The following is a 17,136-nucleotide window of genomic DNA, read 5'->3' as shown; positions in this document are numbered from 1 at the left end:
AAAAGATACCGTAAAGGAGCGGTCGGAGAGATAGGAGGAGAACCATGAGAGAACGGTGTCCTTGAGGCCAATGGAACGGAGCATAGTGAGGAGGAGTTGATGATCCACAGTGTCGAATGCTGCAGAGAGATCCAAGAGAATTAGCATGGAGTAATGACCATTTGATTTAACTGTTAGTAGATCATTAGAGACTTTAGTGAGGGCAGTTTCAGCAGAGTGTAAAGAGCGGAAACCAGATTGGAGAGGGTCGAGAAGAGAGTTATCAGAGATAGCGGATCAGACGGGAGTGGACCCGGCGTTCCAGGAGTTTAGAGATGAAGGGAAGATTAGCGACAGGTCTATAGTTAGCGGCACAGTTTTGGTCGAGGGATGGTTTTTTAAGTAGTGGATGTATGATAGCATGCTTAAATGATGAGGGAAAAATACCAGAAGAGAGAGAGAGGTTAAATATTTTAGTTAGGTGAGGGGTGACAGCAGGGGAAAGGGACTGGAGGAGATGTGACGGAAATGGGTCACTGGTGCAAGTGGTTGGGCGAGAAGATGCAAGGAGCCTGCTTACTTCTTCTGTGACTGGTTCAAAATCAGAGAGTGAGTTAGATGCAGTGGGGGAGGGAGGACAGTGCATGGTATGAGGTGATTGGGAGATAATTTCCTGTCGAATCTGGTCAATTTTTTCTTTGAAGTAATTGGCCAGATCGTCAGCTCGGAGCTCCGTGGTTGGGGCCTGTACTCTTGGGTTGAGTAGAGAATGAAAAGTGTCAAAGAGATGTTTAGGGTTATTGGATAGTGACGTGATGAGGGTGTTGAAATAGGCTTGTTTGGAGAGGTGAAGGGCAGTGTTGTATGTTCTAAGCATAAACTTAAAATGGATGAAATCTTCGTGTAGATTGGATTTTCTCCACAGACGTTCGGCGCACCTGGAGCAGCGCTGCAATGAAGACTGCAAGTTCTTCATAAGTTTCTGGGTGTTAATGGCCTGTATGTTTCTATAAGTCTGGACAGTGGGGGTGACCTGAGCAGCCTGGCAGTTCTTGATAGAGAATGAAAGAAGGTTGTGGTCAGAGAGCGGGAGAGGGGAGTTTGCAAAATCATCCACTGCACAAAGCCGAGAGAAGACCAAATCAAGGGAATTTCCGTCTTCATGCGTTGGAGAATTAGTAAGCTGCGAAAGGCCAAATGAGGAGGTTAGAGATAAAAGGTGAGTAGCAGATGATGAGAGGGGAAGATCAATGGGGATATTGAAATCTCCCATGATGAGGGTAGGGATGTCACAGGAGAGAAAATGTGGAAGCCAAGTGGCAAAATGATCCAGGAACTGATGGGAGGGGCCGGGAGGACGATACATCACCACCACTCGCATGGAGAAGGGGGTGTAGAGTCTGACGGCATGGACCTCAAAAGAAGGGAAGACTAGTGAGGGTAGTTGAGGGATAACTTGAAATGTACATTTTGGTGATAGGAGCAGACCAACGCCTCCACCTGCTCTATTGTCTGATCTTGGGGTATGAGAGAAGTGTAGTCCCCCATATGAAAGAGCAGCAGCAGCAGTAGTGTCTGACTGCTGGATCCAGGTTTCAGTAAGAGCCAGGAGGTTAAGAGAATTAGAAAGGAAAAAGTCATGAGTGAAGGAGAGTTTGTTACACACTGAGCGAGAATTCCAAAGTGCACAATTAAGAGAGATAGATGGCAGGCAGGGAATATTGATAAGATTAGAGGGGTTTCTGAGTGTAGCAGATGGGGGGTTTGACTTTCTATAACATGGGGGGCCAGGGTTGGGAGCAATGTCTCCTGCGACTAGGAGAAGGAGGATAGAAAGAGTGAGCAGATGGTTAAGTGATTTGTGAGAGCGTCTCTTATGTTGAATGGTGGGACTGACTGGATCTGTGCTGTGTAGCAATGTGAAAAGAGCGTGAGTGCTATACATAGGAGAGGAAAGGAGCGAGGGGCTGATATGGATGGAGTGTAGAGAGTTAATGCCAGGGCGGTGGATGTGTGTGAATGCAACGGCCAGGATATAAATTACACAAATGCATATGGTATATATTTGTTGTACTCCAAATGTACAGGGGATTTATTTATTTATTTGTCTTACCTGTCTCCTGCCTTGTCTAACTGCCAGTACTTTGATACATGTACTTAGATTACATGTGCATAAATGCCCCCTGCATAAATGCCCTCCCCAAGCTATGTCTGAATATATAGGAGGTTAAGGCTAAGATTTTTTTTTTTTTTTTTTTGCTCTCTCCCTTCTCGTTAATCAATCACACTAAATTGAGACACCAGGACCCAATAAAATGTTGTGGTCAAATAAACACATGTCCAGCACTACATGGATCATAAAGCACTTTGAAAAGTTTCTTGACCTCACAACATAAGGGGACAAGCAGAGTAAGTTGAAAAAACTATATACCAGAAATAAGCTTTTATAGTTGAACACACATAGATAGCATTCAGGATTAACTGCTTGCTGACAATGAATGGAGAAACACAGGAGTGGATTCAGAGCAGAGATTGAGAAAGCTGATTACCAGAAATAAGCTTGCATAGTTGAAAACACATAGATAGCATTCAGGATTAACTGCTTGCTGACATTGAATGGAGAAACACAGGAGTGGATTCAGAGCAGAGATTGAAAAAGCTGATTACCTGTATGAAGAGAATAGAGATGCGTGTCATATTCATCCATGTTATAACTGCCAGTACTTTGATACATGTACTTAGATTACATGTGCATAAATGCCCCCTGCAGTATGTACACACACACGCTGTCTCTGTATAGATTGGACCGAAATCCAAACAGCAGATATACTATACTGTTTGAGAAGCGGACAGCTGTATATGGTGTATGTATGGAAAATTTTAAATCTCTGTCAATTGTTTTACGGAGTCAAACACAGATAGCATGTATTTGTCTGTGATACCAGCCAGTATACTGTAGTGTGTGAGTTGAGTACAGCTCTATACAGTGTATGTATGGAAAATTTTAAATCTCCGTCTATTTTTTTACAGAGTCACACACACACGCTGTCTCTATAGATTTGACCGTCATCAACCAGCAGATATACGATACCGTTTGAGAAGCGGACAGCTCTATATGGTGTATGTATGGAAAATTTTAAATCTCCATCTATTTTTTTATGGAGTCACACACACATGCTGTCTCTGTATAGATTTGACCATAATCAAACAGCAGATATACGATACTGTTTGACAAGCGGACAGCTCTATACAGTGTATGGAAAAATTGAATTGTCCGTATACTGTATGTATTTACGGAGTCTCACACACACTGTCTCTGTATAGATTTGACCGCAATACAAGCAGCAGATATACGATACTGTTTGAGAAGCGTACAGCTCTATACGGTGCATGTATGGAAAATTTAAAATCTCCGTCTATTTTTTTAACAGAGTCACACACAGATAGCATGTATATGTCCGTGATACCAGCTGGTACACGGTAGTGTGTGAGGAGCGTACACCTCTATACGGTGTGTGAAAAAATGAACGCTCTGTAACTGTGCAAAAAAAACAGAATAAAAGTTTTTTGTTTTGAAAAAAGCAGTCTGCACAGCAGTGTGCACACAGCAATGCAGCTATCAGGTAGCCTTATAAGGCAGCCTCATAACCAACAGCGCTGCTGCACACACAAAAATCCTTCCCTCTGCACTGCACACTAACTGTACAGTGAAAATCGCTATCAGCAGAAGCACAGATTTTTTTTTTCTTTGTTGTCTAATGCTCTACCTATTGAGAATCAGTGGCAGCAACCTCATCCTATACTAAGATCGGCAGAAGTAAGATGGTGGTCGGCATTCAGGGCTTTTATAGCCACTGTGACGCCACACAAAGCAAGCCAATCACACGAATGCCCTTCTCTAAGATGGTGGTGGCCGCTGCCCATGTAATCGCGTTGCCCACAGTGTGCGTCCTTGAAGATTGGCTGAGAAAAGGCGCTGGAAGCATTATGGGAAACACGACTTTGGCGCGCGGGTCGGCGACCTCATGGCCGACCTCACGCTATGGTTGGGTTTCATTCGGCGAAACCCGACTTTAGCGAAAGTCGGCGACTTATGAATTTGACCAACCCATTTCGCTCAACTCTAGTGCTAATAAGGGGATAGATAGAGAAGAGAGAGTGAAACAGTTGGGGTCAATGAGGATTTAGGCGGGGCTTGAACATGCAAGAAACATACGAAGGTGAGAAGGAGTAATACATGTGCTAATAGTATAAAATGTCTACTGGCAAATGCAAGAAGTCTTGCAAACAAAATGAATGAACTGGAGATTCTTATGCCAGTCACAGAATACGATGTGGTGGGCATTACGGAGACCTGGCTAGGCGAAAGCCATGACTGGATGACTAACATAGAGGGTTACACTACATTTAGAAAGGACAGGAAAGACAGAAAAGGGTGTGCATTTTTATTAAATCTAACTTAAGACCACTGCTCAATGACAACATTGGGGGGAGCTGCGACAATATAGAGTCACTACGGTTAAATGTACATGGGGATGGTCATAATGGAAAGCTGCTAATTGGAGTTTGCTACAAGCCTCCTAATATAATACACTTAGGGGTAAAAAAGAATTCACTAATTATCCCCAAAAGAAGCGAACCAACACACCATATATATAAAAAATATTATTTTATTGAATATCAAAAATATTCCAATTTTAATAAAAATACAGACTACATAATACCTTACTCATAACATACCCCAACAGGGAAAAATGCACAGACCATGAAAACGGATAAATAATCCTTCTATTAATAATCATAATATTCCTGTACAATTCATGGAATAAGGCAACAAAACCAATATTATAATAATCCTAAATAGGAGTCAATCTAACCTTGCCGTTATAAGACGCTACTAAGTTTTATAGTATGCAATCATAAGTCTCACTCTAAATATGAAAATTCAGGGTAATAAGAAATCCTATATAGTTATAGAGATACGACATAATACCAGCACCATATAAAGCCGTCATATCCATAAAATCGGGGAGGAATAATCTAACACCGCTGTGAAAAGCACCGATACAACATGGGCTGTTGGGGTATGTTATGAGTAAGGTATTATGTAGTCTGTATTTTTATTAAAATTGGAATATTTCTGATATTCAATAAAATAATATTTTTTATATATATGGTGTGTTGGTTCGCTTCTTTTGGGGATAATTAGTGAATTCTTTTTTACCCCTAAGTGTATTATTGTGTTTGAAGTGCCAAAAATTAGTCTTAAGGACATCTTTAGTGTCCTAAGCCTCCTAATATGGCTGAACAAATAGAGGATGATATGCTGCAGCAAATTAAAAAGGCAGCAAATAATAGGGTCCTTATTATGGTGGATTTTAACTATCCAGTTGGGACATAGAATCTTCTGGTTCTGCTAAAAGCTGCAAATGCTTATCCACAGTTCAGGATAATCATCTCTCTCAGCTGGTAGATGAACTGAGGAGGGGAGGAAATCTGCTGGATCTGCTTCTGTAAAATAAACCAGATACAATTACAGATCTACAGGTCAGGTAGGACTTTGGAAGCAGTGACCATAACATGGTAAGTTTCAATGTAATTGTCAAACAAATGGGTCACCCTCCTAGGGCCGCGGGGTACTCGATACCAGGCCGGTGTCAAGGGGGGATGTGTCACAGCAGCAGTGACCCGGTCTGTGGCCCTGGGCGCCCAAGTAATAAGGGGGGTTGTTGAATGGTGGTTTGTAGTTAATGGAATAGTTCATGATGCCACCTGTGGTGTTCGGCAAGTGAGATGTTAGGCCGACGCTGCCTGCAGATCCGCTGGGACTGATGGTATGGTGCAGCAAAGATGTAAAAGCTCCCCACAGGTGAAGCTGTAGTCCCAGGGCAGTGTAGATGTAGTGACACTTAGATGGTGTAGTGTCCGGCGCAGGGAATGTAGCAGTGCCAGGCAGGCGGACGCAGGAATGAATGGAGGACACCAGGGCATGTAGTTCCAAAGCTTTACTCACAGTCTGCAGTGCCCGCTTCCGTGCCGTGTCCTCCAGGTCAGGGACCCAGTCAACCTCCAGGCCAGGTGGAGCACTCCCATCCAACACTCCGCCAACATGTGCCCCCCCGAATGCCCCCTCCACAGCGCCTCCAAGTGTGAAGCACTCCCAGCACTGAGCCACACTGGAGTGCCCCCCGCCAGATGCTCCCAAGAACTCCACCTACACGGCAGACAGCCGCAACCCGCCTCGGGGACTCCCATCTCCCGAGACCCGGTTCACCATTCTAGTCGCTGTTGTGCCCCCAAGTCCCAGATGGGAGCAGTGCATTTACAGCTCACTACTCCACCGGTGTCTGCTGCAGAACCATTAGTGTCCATATAACCTTGGGGACCGGGCCCCGGCCCTGCGCCCAGAACCTCCAGACAGGGCTCCTCCTCCAACCCACGTCCTCTGTGCTCCCTTTTACTCCTACGTTCCGTACTTGTCTTTCTTTCTTATGGAAGCTCAGGCTTCAGTTCAGTGTCTTTCTCCTTCTTTCCTTTCCCGTGCCAGCAGACTCAGGTCACTGAGATCTGCTGCAGCACCTCCTTCCTCCATCCCTCTCTCAGGGATCTTCTTTCCCCCCACTCCTCTCTGAGTGGCTTCCTCTCTCAGACTCCCCTACTGTCTGACTGTCCTCGACTGACTGTTCTGTAATCCTAAACCTTCCCGCTCTTTTATGTATTCTCAACTCCACCCACCTCCCAGCACGTTTCGTGTTCCAAGCAAGGTGCTCTGCTACTCTCTAAGCAAAGAGCCGCAATGTGGCTTTGCTGAACTACTCTGTTGTGTGGGGGTGCGAGTGTTAGAGCGTGGTCAGGAGCTTCCAACTTACCTGGATGGTGGGGCACCACACCTCAAGAGGAGGTGCAGTACCTCTGTGGCGACTGAGCCCCAGAGGCGCCACACAAACATTCAACAAGGTAAATGCAAAAACCTGGCACTTTAGGAAAGCTGATTTCAACAAATTAAGAGAAGAGCTTAATCATGTAGACTGGGATCACGTCATGGTAACTGGAGATACCAACCAAAAATGGGGCATATTTACTAGAATCCTGCAGAAAACTTATACCCTCTGGTAATAAAATGTCACGGGATAAAAAGATACCATTATGGATAAATAAGACACTACAAAGTTTAATCAAACTAAAACAAAGGGCCGAGCAATCCTGAAGTCCGAGAATACAGAAACAGCATTTCAAGAGTATAAAGAGTAAGAAATGCAAAAAAGAAATCAAGTTAGCAAAGTTATCCACAGAGGAACAAATTGCCAGTGACATTAAAATAAGTCCCCAAAATTTTTATAAATACATCAATGCCAAAAAGAAAAAAAAGATGGTATCGGCTCCTTAAAAAACTATAATAAGATAATAATAGAGGACAAAGAAAAGGCTGAGATGTTAAACAGGCGTGTCTCAGCTGTGTTTACCAATGAACTGTCTGTTCCAGGGATCATTCAACAAGGCAAAAATAAAAGTTCACCACCTGATATAATTAGTTTAACCCCTTTACCCCAAAGGGTGGTTTGCACGTTAATGACTGGGCCAATTTTTACAATTCTGACCACTGTCCCTTTATGAAGTAATAACTCTGGAATGCTTCCATGGATCCTGGTAATTCTGACATTGTTTTCTCGTGACATATTGTACTTCTTGTTACTGATAAAATTTCATTCATATAACTTGTGTTTTTTTGGTGGGCCCAGAAGTATCTGTATTTTCTGACATGTCTTATACGGGAGCCTTGGGCCCCTGTTATGTACTTTCCTCAACTTCTTCTTCTTCTTTTTTTATGACAGGGTCTAGCTCTGGTACCTCTTCCACTTGTACAGGATCTTTGAACAAGCAAGGCCGAAGCATGTTTCGATGAACCACTCGAGTGGTGGCGCTTCTGTCTCTTTCAGATTGAATCTCATACACAGGGCCTTCAGAACTAATTCGCTTCTTGACCCGATATGGGCTCTTTTCCCAGCGGTTTTCCAATTTGTCTCGAGGACGTTTGTCTCACACTAAGACGCGGTCTCCCACTTGAAGATCTGTGGACGGTGGTGGGGTTCTTTGAGTATGCTCTAACTCACGTAATCTAGTCTGTACTAACTGATGCACGGTCTGTAGACGGTGTCGATGTTCCCGGACCCATAAGGACAGTCTTCCTCTGGATCCAACTCTAACTTTGGGATTCTTTTTCCATCTCGGCCAAACATGAGCGAATAGGGAGTGTAACCCATGGTGCTGTGCACTCGGTTGTTTTAGACCCAGACCAATTCTGAAACAAATTCAGGCCACCGGGCCTTCTGATCTTCTTCCAAAGTTCTCAGCATTTGGATTAACGTACGGTTGAAATGTTCACATGCACCATTACCCTGTGGATGATACGTCGTAGTCCGAGACTTGTCAATTCAGGACTGTCACGTGTACCTGTCCTGTGTGCCGCGACCCGTAGGTCGGTAACTGAAACAACAAGACCGTAACTGATTCCAGCCTGGATACACCGCCTCCAGCAGGGCGAATTTAAACAGGGACAGAGAAGCCTGGATACACCGCCTCCAGAGCTGCACGAATTTAGACAGGGACAGAGAATACAAAAGGGGACACCGGGGACCTATCTCTTACTAGGGAACTGGGTGATGCGGACACTGGTCCCACCACTGCACTAATACACACCAAGGAAAATATACAAACAGGGGAAAACACCAAAACACTTATCTTTCTCTGCTGCAGTCACCAGGCAGCGGAGTTCATCACCGGATTAACTTTTCGCAGTGGCTCAACACCTCAGAGCCAGCTGCCACCTTCACCATTTCTCTCTGCTGCAGACACCGGGCAGGCAGATTTCAACACCAGTTTCAGCAGTGGCTCGACACCGTGGTTGGAATCCACAAAGGAACTGCTATCACCAACACCTGCTGATACACCATGTGACCTTATATAGCAAAGGAGGAGTGGTCACATCAGCAGGGAAAACTATAGAAATGTAATAACACCTGTGGCCACCGGGGGCAAAAACCCATATTAAACCCCAGAAGCCTGAAGATAAAGGTTTAAATGGGGAAATCCAGAATCTGGCACAGATCCAAGAATTGGACCGTGACAGGTACATGCGATATAATTCTTCCATCACCTTTCCTAGGAAGCAAGCTCCCTGATCAGAATGAAGCCGTTTTAGACAACCGTAAATTTGAATGAAATTTTTGCAGATGGCGTATGCAGCTGATTCCGCAGTTTGATCTCTGGCAGGGGTCACAACAGCAAATTTTGTAAAAAGGTCTCCCATTACTAGGTAATGTTCATATGCCTGGTGAGCCGGCCCGATGGTCAAATAGTCTATCACCAATAACTCAAATGGGGCAGATGTCACTATGGTCTGGATAGGAGCTTTCTGTTCTGGCGGTTTTGCCAATTTGCACGTCCAGCAGGCTCTGCATGTCTCTTCGACTGCTGTCTTCAGCCGTGGATGATAAATGAACCGCTTCAACAATTGAAAAGTCTTCTCGGGGCCAAAATGTGCGCCTTTTTCATGGGCTTCAGTGGAAATATCGGATAACACAGTCCCTGGAACCAGGACTTGCCAGGTGACCCTCAGCTCCATCTGAAGTTGCACTTTTCGATAAAGCAAACCATTTTTCATCTGGAGATGTTCCCATTGTTGAAGTATCCACAGGGTTTCTGGAGAAAGAGTGTCCCTTTCACCATGACTGGGGAGCTTCTTCAAAGTTACACATCACCTCAATAGAGCAAGCTCTCCATCTTCTTGTTGCATCCGGACCCATTCATCCCGGGTTCACTCCAGAACACCTTCCGGGGTCTGTGTTGATACCTGGGACTGTGTCACCACCACCGTCCTGGTGGGCCCTAGGAACCTGGGAGTCTCCATACTTTCCAATTCCTCATCTCTATTTTGCCCAGGCTCCCGATGTCTTCTCCTGGATAGGGTATCAACATGAATGTTTTCTGCTCCCCTCTTGTACACGATTTTATATTGAAACTTCACCATTCTTGCCACCCATCATTGCTCCAAAGCCCCCAACTTCGCATTTTCTTGATGAGCCAAGGGATTATTGTCGGTGTGTACAAGGACTTCAGACCTGGATAGGTATTCCGCGAACCTCTCCGTCATAGCCCACACCAACGCAAGCAGCTCCAACTTCAAGGAACTGTAATTGTCCAGATTACATTCGGAATCTTGAAGGGACCGACTTGCATAAGAGATCACACTCTTTCTTCTGCCCTGTATCTGCGACATCACAGCCCCAAGTCCATGCAAACGCCCGTTTGTGTGGAGAATAAATGGTTGAGAAAAATCCGGGTAAGCCAGCACAGGAGCCTCCGTCAATGCTTTCTTCAAGTCTTGAAAAGCTTCCTCTTGATGTTCTTTCCAGCAAACATTCCAGTTCCTTGTGCCTGAAAGAGCTCCTTTCAACAGTTCTTGTAGCGGTCTGGCCCGGCAGGCAAAGTTTTTCACAAATCAGCGGTAATAACCAGTCAGTCCCAGCTCATAGAATCCCACGGTTTGCAGTATCATCTCTATGCCGATGACATGCAGATCTACCTATCTGGACCAGACCTCACCTCCTTACTGTTCAAAATCCTACAATGTCTGTCCGCTATTTCAGTTTTCTTCTCTGATTGCTTTCTAAAACTGAACATGGACAAAACAGAATTCATAATCTTTCCCCCATCTCACTCTACACCTCCACTAGACCTATCCATCAATGTCAATGGCTGCTCACTTTCACCAGTCCCGCATGCTCGGTGCCTCGGAGTAATCCTCAACTCTGCCCTCTCTTTCAAGCCACATATCCAAACCCTAGCCTCCTCCTGCCATCTCAAACTCAAAAATATTTCCCTGATCTGTTCATTCCTTGACCATGACACCACAAAAACACTAGTGCATGCCCTTATCATCTCCCACCTCAACTACTGCAACCTCCTAGTCTCTAACCTCCCCTCTACCACTCTGGCACCACTCCAGTCTATCCTATATTCTGCTGCCCGACTAATCAACCTGTCTCCGTTATTCCCCAGCCTCTCCCCTATGCTAAGCCCTTCATTGGCTTCCTATCATCCAGAGACTCCAGTTCAAAATCCTAACTATGACATACAAAGCCATCCACAACCTGTCTCCTTTATACATCTGTGACATGGTCTCCCGATACTTATCCACACACATCCTTTGATTCTCTCAAGATCTCCTTCTCTACTTCCCTCTTATCTCTTCTTCCCACAACCGCATACAAGGCTTCTCCCATGCTTCCCCCATTCTCTGGAATTTTCTACCCCAACACATCAGACTCTCAGCTACCATGGAAACCTTCAAAAAGAACTGGAAGATCCACCTCTTCCAACAAGCCTATAACCTGCAGTGATTCTAAGGCTACTGAACTGCTGCACAACCAGCTCTATCCTCTCCTAGTGTATCCTAATCCATGCCCTGTAGACTGTGAGCCCTTGCGGACAGGGTCCTCTCTCCTTCTGTACTTATGTGTGTCTTGCATTGCTCTTGTTTATTGTACTTGTCTATATTACACATGTAAAGCGCCATGGAATAAATGGCGCTATAAAAATGTATAATAATAATATTGAGCCCCACATAGCCTCCCTATATATGGCATGAGCCCCACACAGCCTCCCTATATATGGCATGAGCCTACACAGCCTTCCCATGTACAGCATGAGCCCCACACAGCCTTCCCATGTACAGCATGAGCCCCACACAGCCTCTCCATGTACAGCATGAGCCATACACAGCCTCCCCATGTACAGCATGAGCCCCACACAGCCTCCCCATGTACAGCATGAGCCCCACACAGCCTCCCCATGTACAGCATGAACCCCACACAGCCTCCCCATGTACAGCATGAACCCCACACAGCCTCGCCATGTACAGCATGAGTCCTACACAGCCTCCCCATGTACAGCATGAGCTCCACACAACCTTCCCATGTACAGCATGAGCCCCACACAGCCTTCACATGTACAGCATGAGCCCCACACAGCCTCCCCATGTACAGCATGATCCCCACACAGCCTCCCTATATATGGCATGAGTCCTACACAGCCTCCCCATGTACAGCATGAGCTCCACACAGCCTTCCCATGTACAGCATGAGCCCCACACAGCCTTCCCATGTACAGCATGAGCCCCACACAGCCTTCCCATGTACAGCATGAGCCCCACACAGCCTTCACATGTACAGCATGAGCCCCACACAGCCTCCCCGTGTACAGCATGAGCCCCACACAGCCTCCCCATGTACAGGATGAGCCCCACACAGCCTCCCTATATATGGCATGAGTCCTACACAGCCTCCCCATGTACAGCATGAGCTCCACACAGCCTTCCCATGTACTGCATGAGCCCCACCCAGCCTTCACATGTACAGCATGAGCCCCACCCAGCCTTCACATGTACAGCATGAGCCCCACACAGCCTCCCCATGTACAGCATGAGCCCCACACAGCCTCCCCATGTACTGCATGAACCCCACACAGCCTCCCCATTTACTGCATCAGCCCGTTTCCCCATATACTGCATGAGCCCCACACAGCCTCCCTATATACGTCATGAGCCCCACACAGCCTCCATATATACAGCATGAGCCCCACACAGCCTCTCAATACATGGCATGAGACCCACACAACCTCCCTATGTACGGAATGATCCCCACACAGCCTCCTGTTGTGAATTCACTTTCTGGCCTCCCTCTGGTTATTGCTGAAGGTAGTGGAGCTGGTCAGTTTGACAGAGGGGTTGCGAGTTCTCTTTCTGGGCTCTCTCTGATGGTGGCTGGAGTTAATGATCTGATCTGATTGACAGAGGCTTGCCACCTGATGATGAGGATGACGATTGGAGATCTGGGGTTTCAGACAGCCAACGCCCTCTATCCCTGCTGGTGATTTTTGTTCCTGTGCCTCCTGAGGTCTGACGTATCCAGCTCTGTCCCTGTATGGTCCAGCTAAGTGATTCATTTGCTTTTCTGTTTGCATTTGATCTGGTTTTGTCTATCCCTGCTTTGTGTGGGTCAGCCAGCTCTTGCTGTGGCTGTGCTGAATCACCGCCCATATGTTGCTGCTGGTGCCAGTTTGTTTTGTCCCCTGTTAGATTGCTCTCTATTTGCCCTGCTTTCAGAATATACCAGATTGCTGATTTAGTGGGAGGCAAAGTCGTGCGACTTCAGGGTTTTTTGCATCAGACGTGTTGGACCTTTTGCAGGGTTTTTTGCGTGACTGCAGACAGTGTCCATCCTTTTCTGTCGTGTCTAGTCAGTGTGGGCTCATCATTTGCTCAGTCTATTTTCCTACCTGCTCTTGTGTTTTCATCTTGTCTCGCTGACAATATATGTTTGGGGGCTATCTATTCCTTTGGGGTCTGCTCTTGGGCAGTTTAGATTTCCCCTTTCTTGCTTTAGGCTGTTAGCTCTCCGGCTGTGCCGAGGCATCTAGGATCATCGTAGGTATGCTCCACGGCTACTGCTAGTTTTGTGGATAGGATCAGGGGTCTGCAATCCGCTTAGTTACCAACCTCTCTGGTTTTCTGTGGCTTAGCTTGGGCCTGCTCTCCTCCTCGGTGACCCATTCATAACAGAATCACCAGCCTAACTGTAAACTCTAGGGTAAGACTCTAGAAGGAAAGAATTAAAAAAAAAAAAGAAAAGAAAAGTGTCAGAATTTTTTTGTATATTTTTTCCTCTTTTTTTTTCTGGGGCTGCAGGAGGAGATTTTTTTTCTTCTCTAAATGGAGACTAAGCAATTGTCTGATTGTGTTGAGCAGCTTGCTGCTGTAGTGCAGGAAATTTCTGCCTAGCTCGCTCAATCATCTGCTGTTGAACCAAAAATCCCTACTCCTGATGTGTTTTCTGGGGATCGGTCTAAATTTTTGAATTTTAAGAATTGTAAACTATTTTTTGCTTTGAAACCTAACTCATTGGGAAGCTGTGTGCAGCAGGTTAAAATTGTCATTTCCCTGTTGCTCGGCGATCCCCAGGATTGGGCCTTTTCTTTGACACCCGGAGATCCTATTTTGGCTAATGTGGACGCGTTTTTTCAAGCCTTGGGGTTGTTGTATGATGAACCTAATGCTATTGATCAAGCTGAGAAAACCTTATTGGCATTGAACCAGGAAGAGGATTCTGCAGAGTTATATTGTTAAAAATTCCGAAAGTGGGCGGTCCTTACTAAATGGAACGACGATGCCCTAGCAGCCCTCTTTCGGAAGGGTTTGGCAGAAACCGTAAAAGATGTTATGGTGGGATTTCCAGTTCCCTCTGGTCTAGACGACTCTGTCATTGGCCATTCAAATTGATCGGCATCTACGTGAACGTAAAACTACACGAGAGGCGTTGCTGCCTTTCGAACGAACATCTGAACCTATGCAATGTGATACGGTTTTGTCTAGGGCGCAACGTCAGGAGTTTAAAAGGCGTAATAAGCTGTGTTTTTTCTGTGGGGACGCCTCTCATACTATTTCTGTCCGCCCTAAATGAGAAAAGCGTTTTGCTCACACATTTGCGGTGGGCAGTGTAAAGCCTAACTTCCTTTTGACGATTATCCTGATCTGCTCCTTGTCTACATTTTCCGCTAAGGCTTTTGTAGATTCAGGAGCAGCTTTGAATCTGATGGATTTGGACTTTGCTAAACGTTGTGGTTTTCCCATGATACCCCTGCGGACTCCTATCCCTTTGAAGGGTACTGATGCTACTCCTTTGGCGGAGAATAAACCCCCATTTTGGACCCAGTTGATAATGCGAGTTGCCCCGGACCACCAAGAAAATTGTAAATTTTTGGTGTTGCACAATTTGCATGATACTATTGTTCTGGGATTTCCTTGGTTGCAAACTCATAATCCTGTTTTGGAAATCTGTGTCTGTGGTGAGTTGGGGTTGTCAATGTGTTCTTAAAGACACTCCTGTTTTTTCCACCTCTCCCCAGTCTCATGATATTCTTGACTATTTGGCTGATTTTCTGATGTATTTAGTGAGAGTAAGTCTGCATCTTTGCCTCCTCAATGACTGTGCAATTGAGTTAATGCCCGGGTGTAAATTTCCCAAGGGTTGGCTTTTCAACTTATCGGTACCCGAACATGATGCTATGCGATTTTATATCAAGGAGTCGTTGGAGAAGGGTCATATTAGACCATCCTCTTCACCTTTAGGTGCTGGTTTTTTTGTGGCCAAAAAAGATGGTTCATTAAGGCCATGTATTGACTATCGTTCCCTTAACAAAATCACTGTTAAATATCTGTACCCGCTAGCCCTGATTTCTGATTTATTTTCCAGAGTTAAAAGTGCCTGTTGGTTTACCAAGCTTGACCTCAGGGGGGCGTATAATCTTATTCGCATCAAGCATGGGGATGAATGGAAGACGGCGTTTAATACTCCGGAGGGACATTTTGAGTACCTGGTGATGCCTTTTGGGCTCACTAATGCCCCTTCTGTCTTCCAATCTCTTATGAATAGTGTTGAGCATTCTGATACCGCAAGTATCGGGTATCGGCCGATATTAGCTGTATCGGAATTCCGATACTTAGTTCCGATACTTTTTTCATATCGAATACCGGAATCGGAAGTTCCCATAATGCTAGGAGCCCGCTCGATTTGATTCAGCCAATGGGGATCCTCAGAAGTGTGGGCACATCCTGTTAGGCATGTAGGCATGTTAACTACTGGCATGGCTGTGATTGGCTACTGAAATGATGTCATGATGCACTATAAAAACCGCTGCAGCCGCCATTTCTGGTCACTCTGCTGTGAATTCAGTTAGGGACAGGCTGCTGTTGAAGACTGTGAGGGACAGTTAGAAATAGCGATCATCTAAAATATCTATTGCTCTACCCAGGCTACATAATCCTCCACTGTAGCATTTTTGTAGCCCAGCAGCGCTGTTTTAATAGCTGTCTGCAAGGGCTGTGTGAGTGCAGAACCACGCTGTGTAGTGTGTCCTGCAGGCACGTCTGCTTGTAGGCCGCCCAGAGTGTGTCTCTGCCTCATACACATTTTTATTTTATTGCTGCTTTTTTTTTCTCCTCTATAGTGTGCTTCCATACGTATCCATATACGTTGGTTGCAAACATAAAGGAGTGGACAGCAGAGCCTTTCAGCAGCCTTTCAGTGCTATAGCCCATGTCTCTGCACTGTTTTTGGCTGTCTGATAGGTCTCTCTGTGTGTGAGTGCAGCTCACGTTGCAGTGTGTTCTACAGCCACCGCTAGCTGTAGTCCGCTCAGCGTGCGTCACTGCCTCATACATAGTCCTTTTTTTGCAGCTAATTTATCCAGATTATTGTTCCTATATTAGTGTTCTTCCATCCGCATCCATTGTCATTGGTTAGTTGCAAACACTATATAGGATTAGATAGAGGAGCCTTTTTGCTGGCTTGTGCCCTTCAGGGCCAGCCAGACTAGTATCACCCTATTTTTTGAAGCCTCATCAATTGCATTGTAGGTTAGCTTCCTGCATTGTAATCGCTCCAAAAAGTTTGTGATACTATAGCTTTCAAACTTTGGTCACATCCTTTTCTCCCCCCCCCACAAAAAAAAGGAAATAAAGTTCACCAAACACTCCACTTTACAGTTGTGTAGGCCACATTAGATCATATTAAAGTGTAGTACACACTCTCTTAGCCAAACTAGTGTTTCTTATACTGGTTAGCAGGTTTTCAGGAATAAGAACACTAAGCCACCCCTTTTTTACTTTTCTGCCTATCTTTATCAGTCTACCAAGATGAAGAAGGCAGGGAGTAAGGCACGTGGTCGTGGCCGTGGAGTTTCAGCAGGGAGAGGACGGGGGGATTCATCAGGGAGAGGACGTGGGGATTCGGTGTCTGCTGCGGCCACCAGTGACCCGGCATCCCCCACTTTTACCAGGCAACAGTCCTTCATGCGCAGCTTTGTTGGACCTCGCCGTACCCCACTGCTGCGTGACGAACAAATTGAAGCCGTTGTCGGATGGATGGCAGCTAACGCATCCACTTCAATGACTTCCGCATCCTCCCAGGGCCAGAGCACTGAAGAGCAACCATCTGTCTCTTCACCACCTGCCAAATTGCCCAGGCAGTCTGAGAGCCCTGTACAGGAGCCATCTCAATCTTTACTTCTGTTCTCAGAATCTGTTGGCTTGGAAAGAGGTGG

General features: G+C 45.8%; 1 protein-coding gene across 1 annotated transcript in view; it reads right to left on the bottom strand.

The window, feature by feature from the left end:
* The window catches only part of LOC141053953 (uncharacterized), a 357,992-nt gene that overhangs the window by 207,235 nt on the left and 133,621 nt on the right, over positions 1-17,136 (bottom strand). Inside the window, exon 4 of the mRNA XM_073551110.1 lies at positions 13,911-13,928. Coding sequence (XP_073407211.1) covers positions 13,911-13,928 — 18 coding nt within the window. The remainder of the gene's footprint in view (positions 1-13,910; positions 13,929-17,136) is intronic.

The sequence above is a fragment of the Dendrobates tinctorius genome, unplaced genomic scaffold, assembly GCF_039654945.1.
Source record: "Dendrobates tinctorius isolate UK_male_01 unplaced genomic scaffold, ASM3965494v1 ptg000173l, whole genome shotgun sequence".
NCBI lineage: Eukaryota > Metazoa > Chordata > Amphibia > Anura > Dendrobatidae > Dendrobates > Dendrobates tinctorius.
This window is presented reverse-complemented; position numbering and strand designations above follow the sequence as displayed.